Genomic DNA, 13404 nt, shown 5'->3' on the forward strand with positions numbered 1-13404 from the left:
ATAGTTATGATAAAAGATTTACTTATTCATGCAGTCACTTATATACATGTTAAAAATATAAAATAATGTAACTATCAGTAATATGTACATTTGTTAAGCAGAACTAATGAATATCTATATATTTTAACATAATTATTCTACATGTTTATACAAAGTAATACACATTTATAGGTACATATCTATAGTATAGAGTATTGTATAGGGTGCTGTGTTATGGTGTGCATGGGTAGTATGGTACCTTACTGTGTGGTGTAATGTAGAGAGGCATGGATCAAGGGTTGGTGTGTGATGGTTTGTGTGGTTTGATGTTGTGTAGTATTGTAAAGTCTGGTGTGGTGTAAGAAGACATGGACCATGTGTTGATTTGTGTGTAGCTTGATGAAATTCCGACTACTTCCGCTTTGCTGCTATTCACCGGGTGTCGGGGGTTATACATGCCGTCCACTTCTTAGTTATTCAACAATACATCGTTAACCTTATCTATAATTGGCAAGTGTCTTACAACATCAAATCATGCCACCAATCTTACAGACACTTTCCAATGCATCAAGAATTCTAGTGACCAGTGCTTAATCACGATGACCCATGATTCATATCATTTGTAATTCATTGTTCTTACCCTGATGAAGCGATATTGTAACCAAAATAGTTGTGAACCGTGTTGGCTTCAGTTTTGTTTCATTAATGTTCTCTAACCGCTAAATTAATAAACTATATCAAGAAAATTACCATTAAAAAAACACATCTTGTAAATCTTGATAAACTCTTATGAGTTATTTGTTATTAACCCCCACACACAAATTGCTTCTAAATGTGGCTACATTCTCTGTAAAAAGAGGATCATATCTACTAAATGTAACTTTTTAAGTTAATTATGCCAGCCAGGTTCTGTTGTTGCTTGATGGCTTGTGGTGTGGGCAGGGCGTTCCTGTTAATGTGTAGACGCTGCATACAGGACGCATGTATGAGAACCTCAACGTACTAATTCCTAAGAGTGTGTGTGTGTGTGTGTGTGTGTGTGTGTGTGTGTGTGTGTTTGTGTCAGGCTTGGGGCCTAGAAGGTTAACCGACTGTTTGCACGGTAATGTTATTACATGTCTGCTTAATCGCCGTATTTTACCCAGAACTGTATTTTCACATTGGTCATGTGAACAAAACAGAGAGCTCGAAACTTAAGCTCTTGAAGCCTGCAGAGCTACATGTTGTGATGACAGTCACAAGTCCATCCTGCCTTGCACAGCCTTGATTTGAGGCCATCCTGCCCTGCACAGTCTTCATTTGAGGCCATCCTGCCTTGCACAGCCTTGATTTGAGGCCATCCTGCCTTGCACAGCCTTGATTTGAGGCCATCCTGCCTTGCACAGCCTTGATTTGAGGCCATCCTGCCCTGCACAGCCTTGATTTGAGGCCATCCTGCCCTGCACAGCCTTGATTTGAGGCCATCCTGCCCTGCACAGTCTTCATTTGAGGCCATCCTGCCTTGCACAGCCTTGATTTGAGGCCATCCTGCCTTGCACAGCCTTGATTTGAGGCCATCCTGCCTTGCACAGCCTTGATTTGAGGCCATCCTGCCCTGCACAGTCTTCATTTGAGGCCATCCTGCCTTGCACAGCCTTGATTTGAGGCCATCCTGCCTTGCACAGCCTTGATTTGAGGCCATCCTGCCCTGCACAGCCTTGATTTGAGGCCATCCTGCCCTGCACAGCCTTGATTTGAGGCCATCCTGCCCTGCACAGTCTTCATTTGAGGCCATCCTGCCTTGCACAGCCTTGATTTGAGGCCATCCTGCCTTGCACAGCCTTGATTTGAGGCCATCCTGCCCTGCACAGCCTTGATTTGAGGCCATCCTGCCCTGCACAGCCTTGATTTGAGGCCATCCTGCCCTGCACAGCCTTGATTTGAGGCCATCCTGCCTTGCACAGCCTTGATTTGAGGCCATCCTGCCCTGCACAGCCTTGATTTGAGGCCATCCTGCCTTGCACAGCCTTGATTTGAGGCCATCCTGCCCTGCACAGCCTTGATTTGAGGCCATCCTGCCTTGCACAGCCTTGATTTGAGGCCAGCCTTGATTTGAGGCCATCCTGCCCTGCACAGCCTTGATTTGAGGCCATCCTGCCCTGCACAGCCTTGATTTGAGGCCATCCTGCCCTGCACAGCCTTGATTTGAGGCCATCCTGCCTTGCACAGCCTTGATTTGAGGCCATCCTGCCCTGCACAGCCTTGATTTGAGGCCATCCTGCCTTGCACAGCCTTGATTTGAGGCCATCCTGCCTTGCACAGCCTTGATTTGAGGCCATCCTGCCCTGCACAGCCTTGATTTGAGGCCATCCTGCCCTGCACAGCCTTGATTTGAGGCCATCCTGCCCTGCACAGCCTTGATTTGAGGCCATCCTGCCTTGCACAGCCTTGATTTGAGGCCATCCTGCCCTGCTGCACAGCCTTGATTTGAGGCCATCCTGCCTTGCACAGCCTTGATTTGAGGCCATCCTGCCCTGCACAGCCTTGATGTGGGGCCATCCTGCCTTGCACAGCCTTGATTTGAGGCCATCCTGCCTTGCACAGCCTTGATTTGCGGCCATCCTGCCTTGCACAGCCTTGATTTGAGGCCATCCTGCCTTTCACAGCCTTGATTTGAAAGGAAACAAAAGAGTTGCATTTACTTGAATTTTGTTCACTTCTGCACAAGGGACAGTGTCCGTTTTCCAGAGCAGCAGCGTGATGGCTGTGCAGGAGCCCCCCCTCTTCCCCCACAGAGAACCATTGAGGACAAAGGTGTCAAAGGACGCTGCAGTCAGGGAGTGGACATGCTGAAGAGCGAATACCCAGCTGCATATCCAACAGCCTTGTGAGGTGTTGCGCGGCATAATATGATTTAATTAGATATCACAACCAAGCACAGTCAAGTAATGGTATGGCTGGAGGATATATGCAAATTAGGTAGGGATTAGACTAACCGTAGGCATGTGTGAGGACATGTTTAGAGTTCTTCTAGCAGTTGCTCTGATTTTTGGAACTACTGCTGTGATTTTCATAAAAATTATGCACATGATTTGTAGACTAATTCTGTATCCTAAAACATATAGTAAATACCAGCTTTGGTGTGTGTCTACTGTTTCTGGGAAACAGGATGAGACTCTGTATTCAAGATACCTCCTAAGAGATCCTCGGACATGACGTCTGACTCCAAACGCTCCCAGTCCAAACGTAGAACTCATTAGAGAGAAGGATGAGAGACCCCTGGCAGTTCTCCTGTTTTCTGAAGAGGGTACAATATGTACTTTTCCTCTTGGGGCTTTTCAGATCTACCAGATGTGTCCCCCTAAAAACAGGGCACGTGATGCGCTCACATCCAGCATCATTCATTGGTGTCTGCTGCGTGTCACAGACCCGCCATCCAGTGCCCGGTCGCAGTACACCAGAACTAAGGCTACTTTACTGTCATTCTCCAGGCGTGCATCTGTCGAAGATATATCCAGGGTGGCTGCCTGCTCTAATGCACAAGCACTCTGCTGTCAAAGCTTCCATTAGGAGAGATCCATGCTTTGACCAGGAAGTTATTCCAAACCCTTTGGTCCTGGCCCTAGAGGCCTCCTCCTCCTAACTATTGCTTTTAAGTGCAGTGAAATGTATGTAAAACTTTAGAACGGGAAACACCCAGCACCTAGGAGGAAGATCCGGTTACATTTCTTTTGACCCTCCTTCTTTTAGTTCTCCGCCTCTTTCCCAATATACAGATTCATTCACTGACCATCAGCCAAAAATGTAAAATCTTTTGCTTCTTTATTAAAAAGGAGACTGCAGGTGGACAGGTATGTGCCAGGGAACCTCTAAAGAACAGTAATAGAAGCAGTTCCTGGCTCAGCCCCTAGGTGGCAGGCACTTACAAGATTACAATAGGTGAGATAGAAGCAGTTCCTGGTTCAGCATCAGGTGGCAGGCACTCACACAATTATAATAGGGGAGATAGAAGCAGTTCCTGGTACAGCCCCTAGGTGGCAGGCACTTACAAGATTACAATAGGTGAGAAAGAAGCAGTTCCTGGTTCAGCCCCTAGGTGGAAGGCACTCACACAATTATAATAGGGGAGATAGAAGTAGTTCCTGGTACAGCCCCTAGGTGGCAGGTACTCACAGGACTATAATAGGTGAGATTGAAGCAGTTCCTGGTTCAGCCCCTAGGTGGCAGGCACTCACAAGATTTTAATAGGCGAGATAAAAATAGTTCCTGTTCACCTTCTGGGTGGCTGGCACTCAGAAGATTATAATAGGTGAGATAGAAGCAGTTCCTGGTTCAGCCTCTACGTGGCAGGCACTCACAAGTTTATAATAGGTGAGATTTAAGCAGTTCTTGGTTCAGCCCCTAGTTGTCAGGCAATCACAAGGTTATAGTAGGTGAGATAGAAGCAGTTCCTGGTTCAGCCCCTAGGTGGTAGGCATTCACTAGATTTTAATAGGTGAAATAGAAACGTTTCCTGGTCCAGCCCCTAAGTAGCAGGCACTCACAAGATTATAATAGGTGAGATAGAAGCAGTTCCTGGTTCAGCATCAGGTGGCAGGCACTCACAAGATTATAATAGGTCAGATAGAAGCAGTTCCTGGTTAAGCCCTTATGTGGCAGGCACTCACAAGATTTTGATGGGTGAAATATAAGCAGTTCCTGGTTCAGCCCCTAGGTGGCAGGCACTCACAATATTATAGTAGGTGAGATAGAAGCAGTTCCTGGTTCAGCATCAGGTGGCAGGCACTCACAAGATTTTAATAGGTGAGATGGAAGCAGTTCCTGGTTCAGCATTAGGTGGCAGGCACTCACAAGATTATAATAGGTGAGATAGAATCAGTTCCTGGTTCAACCCCTGGATGGCAGGCACTCACAAGATTATAATAGGTGAGTTTGAAGCAGTTCCTGGTTCAACCCCTGGGTGGCAGGCACTCACGAGATTATAATAGGTGATATAGAAGCAGTGTCTGGTTCAACCCCTGGATGGCAGGCACTCACAAGATTATAATAGGTGAGATTGAGGCAGTTCCGGGTGCAGCATCAGGTGGTAGGCACTCACAAGATTATAACAGGTGCGATAGAAGCATGTCCTGGTTTTGCCACTGGGTGGCAGGCACTCACAAGATTATAACAGGTGCGATAGAAGCAGTTCCTGGTTTAGCCCCTGGGTGGCAGGCACTCACAAGATTATAACAGGTGAGATTGAAGCAGTTCCTGGTTCGGCCCCTGGGTGGCAGGCACTCACAAGATTTTGATAGGTGAAATAGAAGCAGTTCCTAGTTTAGCCCCTTGGTGGCAGGCACTCACAAGATTATAACAGGTGAAATTGAAGCAGTTTCTGGTTCAGCCCCTAGGTGGCAGGCGTTCAGAAGTTTCCAGTTGGAGGGAGTTAACAATGTAGCACTGAGTGAGCTGTTAGTTATAAAGGTAATTTCATCCACATATCTTCCAAGTGATGTACGTTTATGAGATTAACAGATTCATCTACCGAATGAATAAAGGGGTCTTAGTTCATTGCGTTTTTCCTATTAAAGGCGGTGCCCCTTGCCTTAAGAATAAGTGATTCCTCTCCTATTACATATGTATTTGGGGTATAAAGACTGTAGTTCCCTCCCTTTGTTTATGCACACACAAGTACAACAGGTGTTGGCTGTCTCTTCTTCACAGCTGTCCACTGCCCATATACTGATGTCTGCTGTTTGTGACACTGCACCTTGGAGACCGTGACCTCATGTTAATCTATGCTCCCTCTGTCCTCTCCACTTAGGGTACGACCACTGGAAAGGACAAGTCTTAAACTCGGCCGAACTCCACGAGCTGTACGAAGGCCTGAAGCTGAACGACGTCACTCAGTACGACTACGTCCTGACAGGTAAGGGGCGCCCGGACGTGACGTTTGAATATATCGTATATGCTTGATATTGGTCGTTTGCTTGTTGCGGGCTGCTGTAATTATAGCGCCTTGATGCCTGTGGGTGATCCTCGCGCTTTATATAAATCAATCAATATATCCCACTATGTTACATTCCCCCGGTATTGCATGTATCCTAGAATGATGTCTGTCCGGATATTGCGTACAGGTAACATCTCCAGAAATACTGGGCTAAATGTACGAAAGGATTTAGCATTTCTTAACGGACCGAAACGCAATTTTGGTCCATTAAGAAATGCTAAATTACCTTTCAATATGTATAAAGGCACATAGGGAATCGCAAAATGCAATTTCTACTCCGTAGAAATCACATTTTGCGGTTCCCTATATAGGAAATTGCAAATAGGGTTTTCCCATTTGCGATTTCCCTAAGCACATGTACAAAGCATTTCCTAGATGCGAAATGGGCATTTAGGAAACGTTATTACCATCGACTCCTAGTTGATGGTGACGTGCAATTAAAAAAAAAAAACACCCCATAAAGCGTGCACATGCCCCTAGGGCATTTTTGCCCTTCACATGTGCACAACATTTTTGGGGGGTTGTTCAAGGGGGGGCCTTAGGCCCAGAGGCACCCTTGGTTTTGAATTTCCAAATAAGTAATCACAAATTTGGAAATACGAAACCATTCGTACCCATGACCCTGTAGGCCCATAGGAACGAATGGTTTCGCACTTCCTAAATAGTGATTTCTTAGGATTTACTATTTAGAAGATGCAAACATTGAATTTTGTACATCTGCCCCATTGTATCCATATGTCTGACATGTCTGTAGGGTATTACTGTATCACGACAGGGAATGCGCCCTCAGCTATTGCAGGATGTCCCAACGGGTAACATTTCCACCCCATACTGTAACGTATCCAGACAGGCGAGGTGCCTCAAGAGAATTTTAAATATCCTGACAAGTTAGATATCTAATGTGACTCAGCTGTTCGGACGTATCCTGTGATATACATTGGGTAAGGTCCCCAGGTACGTGAGATACAGATAGGTAACTTGTCTCTGACCGTACAAATTGTTCACTGCCCGCCAAGCGATCCCCTCGTTCTCCTGGAAGCTGCATGAGTGCCTGCAACGAATACACTCAACGGCGGATCACTCATCGACCGCCACGCACCGTCTCAAATAGAGGAACATTGCAGCTTGAAACTGGCAGGCTGCGGAAAGATGGGGCGCCTGCTCCTTATGGACCCTCACAGCTCTCTTTACATCTGACTCAGCATTTTGCGCCGAGGTGCTAACTCCTTTGTCCGAATACTGCCTGGCAACTAACAGCATTCCGGATTCCTGGAGAGGCTCCATTATCCAGCCAATTTTCAAAGGGGGGCACTGTTAGAAAAGGTAGATGGACCGGGAGGGTCGGCCGGGGTCAGGAGGAGAGGTCTCCGGGGAGAGCCGTCTCCAGCGATCGTACAGACAAGTAACTTCCCCCCCACAGACAGATATCACACACGGATAAGGTTCAGTGTTCTTTATAAGCACTTATTTAAGGTACGGTTAAATGGTACAAGGAGGTCTGGACTCAGGGGTCCCCTCGATTAGAGTCTCGCAAGGTAGGGAAGGGGGTAGCGGGACAGTCTATTTACCAATCAGGTAGTTCGGAGGAGATGATGATGAGCTCACAATCCTCGAGCTTGGTGGTTAGGTGGTATGGGCCGCGGCAGCGCCAGCAGGTCCCGGTGTGGATGGTCGATACAACGGGCCGCGGCAGCGCCAGCAGGTCCCCGGAAGATATACGGTCCGCGGCAGCGCCAGCAGGTCCCGGTGAGGATGGTCGTTACAACGGGCCGCGGCAGCGCCAGCAGGTCCCCGGAAGATCTACGGTCCGCGGCAGCGCCAGCAGGTCCCAGGAAGATGAAGGTTGCAGAAGGCCGCGGCAGCGCCAGCAGGCAGGACGATGGTTCACAAGAGCGGGCTACGGCAGCGCCAGTAGACCGTCAGGGTTGAGTTCACTCGGTGTCTCTCGACTCCAGGATACAACTGCCTTCCTGCTCCGGAGCTGCCTCAGTTATAGGGCTGGTGCCCTTTGATGTCCGGACCCTCGCACTTGGAGGTCGGAGGGTCCGGGATGAAGGTGTCCAGACACCCAGCAGGGGGTGGAGCCAGTGCCTGGGGGAGCTGGGGGCGATCGGCACCTGGCGGGGGAGAGCCCTTGACACTTCGTTCTCCCATTGACCTGCCAAGTGGTCCGCTCACCTCCTGGGTGGATGGTGGTGCCGGGATGTCGGGGCCGGCCAGGCCCGGGGTTAGGGTCGAGGGGAGGCCATGCGGCCGCGTGGTGCAGGGCCCAAGATGGCGGCTTGACCCGGCCGGGAAAGCCGGTGGGGCTGGACCCCGTGATGAGTAGGGGTCCGAGGGCAGAGGGTCCGTCGGAAGACGGAGTACAGGTGCTTGTTGCGGGGATATGCCAGGTGGGCCGGAGTTCGGGCCCTGTCGAGCGGGGAGGGAGCAAGCCGTCTGTGGGGCCTGTCCAACCTCTCTGGAGGCGTGGGTTCGAATCCCACCGCTGCCACCAATGTTAGAAAAGGTAGATGGACCGGGAGGGTTGGCCGGGGTCAGGAGGAGAGGTCTCCGGGGAGAGCCGTCTCCAGCGATCGTACAGACAAGTAACTTCCCCCCCACAGACAGATATCACACACGCATATGCGACAAAGCCCTCAGAACTGAACAGGCGCTTTACTCCTGCTTTGTGGACTTTAAAGCTGCTTTCAACAGCACCCCAGGGGGCCCCGTATGGCGTAAACTGCGGGCTTGGAGTCTACAGTCGCCTTATTGAGATAAACTGATCAGCCGTATCCTAACACCTGGGTGAGGTTCAAACTAGGAGACGGCTCTTGCATCTCAAGGAAGATTCACCCAAGATCTGGGCCGAAGCAAGGATGTGTGCTCGCTCCTCTGCTCTTTAATTTATATATTGCTGATATGTCGAAGCCTCTCGACGAAGCAAACTGCCACCCACCCAAACGGGAAGGTCAACAAAGGACCCAGCTGCTATACGCAGATGACCTCGTGCTCCTTAGCCAGACAAGGATTGGCTTCAGCTTCACTTTTCCATTTTACATGGTTATTCTACCTGGAACGGGCTGGAAATCAATCGAACACAAGCCATGACGGTTCCATCCGGGCCCTATCGATCCGTCATGGCAGGTGGCAGCTCAACGGCGCCTGGCTCTCTCACCAACGAATACAAATATCTGGGCGTCCATCGAGACAGTAAAGGGTCATTACAATCTCACTTTTGCCATCTGAACAATGAAGGCTCCATTGTAAGGTTTGCTCTTTCTGCTGTTGCTCAGACCCTGCTAGGACCAAGTCTTGGCCCCCTTCTCCATGTGATGAAAGAAAAGTTCATCCCACATTAACTTACGGGAGCGAATTTACCCTGGGCAGGGAGGCTACTATGGCAGACAAACTTAGCACCTAAATTTATAAAGCGGTTCTCCATCTACCAAAGAGAGCATCCCGGCGCAAGTACGACTTGAGTTCAGCATCACAGAACAGCACCAGTCCAGAGGCAGCGGGTTAGTCCTGCACCGCGAGACTCCAAGCATGGCCTAATCTGACGCAATTTAGAGGGCTTCGGTCCAACTTCGTCCTATAGACAACACATTGAAGACAAACTAAAAGAATTTTCACTTACCGAGGCCTGGTGCAAGCATCTCTCCCACCCGGTCTTCAAAGAACTGGCGGCAACCACAGCAACACTCTCCAAACTGGAGGATGTGGCGGCCCTGAGCAAGCATGCATGGTCAGTCATCAACTCCTACTCTTATACCTCCAGCACAAAGCTGAATTGCATGTCTTGCACACCCCCTGTGGATCAAGGCCAGGTTAGTGGCACTAAGACTGGGTGAGTGGAGCCTGCGAGCTCACCTTCCGGCATGACGTCGCTCAGAACCCCACGATACCAGACGTCGTCTCTGTGGAAACCTCAATCCATGTCTTATTGACCTGCCCTTTTGTGCTGCAGCAAAGAGAAATACTCTCCGCTCTGTCTTCATTCGCTAAGGAGTTCGTACCTGCCGCAGGCAGTGATGCCAGTCGGAATCCTGTGAGCTCCTCATCCATTTTGTCACACCTTCTATCTGTGTCACCTTCTATCTGTCACACCTTTCATCTGTCACACCTTCCTTCCATCTGTCACAACTTCCTTCCATCTGTCACACCTTCCATCTGTACACCTTCCTTCCATCTGTCACACCTTCCTTCCATCTGTCACACCTTCCATCTGTCACACCTTCCTTCCATCTGTCACACCTTCCTTCCATCTGTCACACCTTCCTTCCATCTGTCACACCTTCCTTCCATCTGTCACACCTTCCATCTGTCACACCTTCCTTCCATCTGTCACACCTTCCTTCCATCTGTCACACCTTCCATCTGTCACCTTCCTTCCATCTGTCACCTTCCTTCCATCTGTCACAGCTTCCTTCCATCTGTCACAGCTTCCTTCCATCTGTCACAGCTTCCTTCCATATATCACACCTTCCTTCCATCTGTCACACCTTCCTTCCATCTGTCACACCTTCCTTCCATCTGTCACACCTTCCTTCCATCTGTCACACCTTCCATCTGTCACACCTTCCATCTGTCACACCTTCCTTCCATCTGTCACACCTTCCTTCCATCTGTCACACCTTCCATCTATCACACCTTCCTTCTATCTGTCACACCTTCCTTCTGTCACACCTTCCATCTGTCACACCTTCCATCTGTCACACCTTCCATCTGTCACACCTTCCATCTGTCACACCTTCTGTCACACCTCACCTGTCACACCTTCCTTCCTTCTGCCACACCTTCTATCTGTCACACCTTCTATCTGTCACACCTTCTATCTGTCACACCTTCTATCTGTCACACCTTCTGTCACACCTTCTATCTGTCACACCTTCCATCTGTCACACCTTCCTTCCATCTGTCACACCTTCCTTCCATCTGTCACACCTTCCTTCCATCTGTCACACCTTCCATCTGTCACACCTTCCTTCCATCTGTCACACCTTCCTTCCATCTGTCACACCTTCCTTCCATCTGTCACACCTTCCTTCCATCTGTCACACCTTCCATCTGTCACACCTTCCTTCCACCTGTCACACCTTCCATCTGTCACACCTTCCATCTGTCACACCTTCCATCTGTCACACCTTCCATCTGTCACACCTTCCATCTGTCTCACCTTCCATCTGTCTCACCTTCCATCTGTCTCACCTTCCATCTGTCTCACCTTCCATCTGTCACACCTTCTATCAGTCACACCTTCTATCAGTCACACCTTCCATCTGTCACCCCTTCCATCTGTCACCCCTTCCATCTGTCACCCCTTCCATCTGTCACACCTTCCTTCCATCTGTCACACCTTCCTTCCATCTGTCACACCTTCCATCTATCACACCTTCCTTCTATCTGTCACACCTTCCTTCTGTCACACCTTCCTTCCATCTGTCACACCTTCCATCCATCTGTCACACCTTCCTTCCATCTGTCACACCTTCCATCCATCTGTCACACCTTCCTTCCATCTGTCACACCTTCCTTCCATCTGTCACACCTTCCTTCCATCTGTCACACCTTCCTTCCATCTGTCACACCTTCTATCTGTCACACCTTCCATCTGTCACACCTTCCATCTGTCACACCTTCTATCTGTCACACCTTCCATCTGTCACACCTTCTAACTGTCACACCTTCTGTCTGTCACACCTATCTGTCGCACCTTCCCTCCATCTGTCATACCTTCCATCTGTCACACCTCATCTGTCACACCTTCCATGTGTCACACCTCATCTGTCTCACCTTCTATCAGTCACACCTTCCATCTGTCACACCTTCTATCCGTCACACCTTCTGTCACACCTCATCTGTCACACCTTCCATCTGTCACACCTTCCATCTGTCACACCTTCCATCGGTCACACCTTCCATGTGTCACACCTTCCATGTGTCACACCTCCTCTGTCTCACCTTCCATCAGTAACACCTTCCATCAGTAACACCTTCCATCAGTAACACCTTCCATCTGTCACACCTTCCATCTGTCACACCTTCCATCTGTCACACCTTTCATCTGTCACACCTTCCATCTGTCACACCTTCCATCTGTCACACCTTCCATCTGTCACACCTTCCATCTGTCACACCTTCCATCTGTCACACCTTCCATCTGTCACACCTTCCATCTGTCACACCTTCCATCTGTCTCACCTTCCATCTGTCTCACCTTCCATCTGTCTCACCTTCCATCTGTCACACCTTCTATCAGTCACACCTTCCATCTGTCACCCCTTCCATCTGTCACCCCTTCCATCTGTCACACCTTCCATCTGTCACACCTTCCTTCCATCTGTCACACCTTCCTTCCATCTGTCACACCTTCCATCTATCACACCTTCCTTCTATCTGTCACACCTTCCTTCTGTCACACCTTCCTTCTGTCACACCTTCCATCTGTCACACCTTCCATCTGTCACACCTTCCATCTGTCACACCTTCTGTCACACCTTCCTTCCTTCTGCCACGCCTTCCATCTGTCACACCTTCCATCTGTCACACCTTCCATCTGTCACACCTTCCATCTGTCACACCTTCCATCTGTCACACCTTCCATCTGTCACACCTTCCATCTGTCACACCTTCCATCTGTCACACCTTCCATCTGTCACACCTCATCTGTCACACCTTCCATCTGTCACACCTTCCATCTGTCACACCTTCCATCTGTCACACCTTCCATCTGTCACACCTTCCATCTGTCACACCTTCCATCTGTCACACCTTCCATCTGTCTCACCTTCCATCTGTCTCACCTTCCATCTGTCTCACCTTCCATCTGTCTCACCTTCCATCTGTCTCACCTTCCATCTGTCACACCTTCTATCAGTCACACCTTCCATCTGTCACACCTTCCATCTGTCACCCCTTCCATCTGTCACCCCTTCCATCTGTCACACCTTCCTTCCATCTGTCACACCTTCCTTCCATCTGTCACACCTTCCATCTATCACACCTTCCTTCTATCTGTCACACCTTCCTTCTGTCACACCTTCCTTCTGTCACACCTTCCATCTGTCACACCTTCTGTCACACCTTCCTTCCTTCTGCCACACCTTCTATCTGTCACACCTTCTATCTGTCACACCTTCTATCTGTCACAACTTCTGTCACACCTTCTATCTGTCACACCTTCCATCTGTCACACCTTCCTTCCATCTGTCACACCTTCCTTCCATCTGTCACACCTTCCTTCCATCTGTCACACCTTCCATCTGTCACACCTTCCTTCCATCTGTCACACCTTCCTTCCATCTGTCACACCTTCCTTCCATCTGTCACACCTTCCTTCCATCTGTCACACCTTCCTTCCATCTGTCACACCTTCCATCTGTCACACCTTCCTTCCATCTGTCACACCTTCCATCTGTCACACCTTCCATCTGTCACACCTTCTATCCGTCACACCTTCTATCCGTCAC

The 13404-nt window shown here is 49.2% G+C and overlaps 1 protein-coding gene across 2 annotated transcripts in view; it reads left to right on the forward strand.

The window, feature by feature from the left end:
• Positions 1 to 13404, forward strand: part of PDXK (pyridoxal kinase) — a 471678-nt gene that overhangs the window by 325532 nt on the left and 132742 nt on the right. For both annotated transcript variants that reach the window (XM_085620780.1, XM_085620781.1), the window contains one exon: positions 5765 to 5869. In XM_085620780.1, the coding sequence (XP_085476906.1) occupies positions 5765 to 5869 (105 nt within the window). The remainder of the gene's footprint in view (positions 1 to 5764; positions 5870 to 13404) is intronic.

The sequence above is a fragment of the Triturus cristatus genome, chromosome 8, assembly GCF_964204655.1.
Source record: "Triturus cristatus chromosome 8, aTriCri1.1, whole genome shotgun sequence".
Lineage (NCBI taxonomy): Eukaryota > Metazoa > Chordata > Amphibia > Caudata > Salamandridae > Triturus > Triturus cristatus.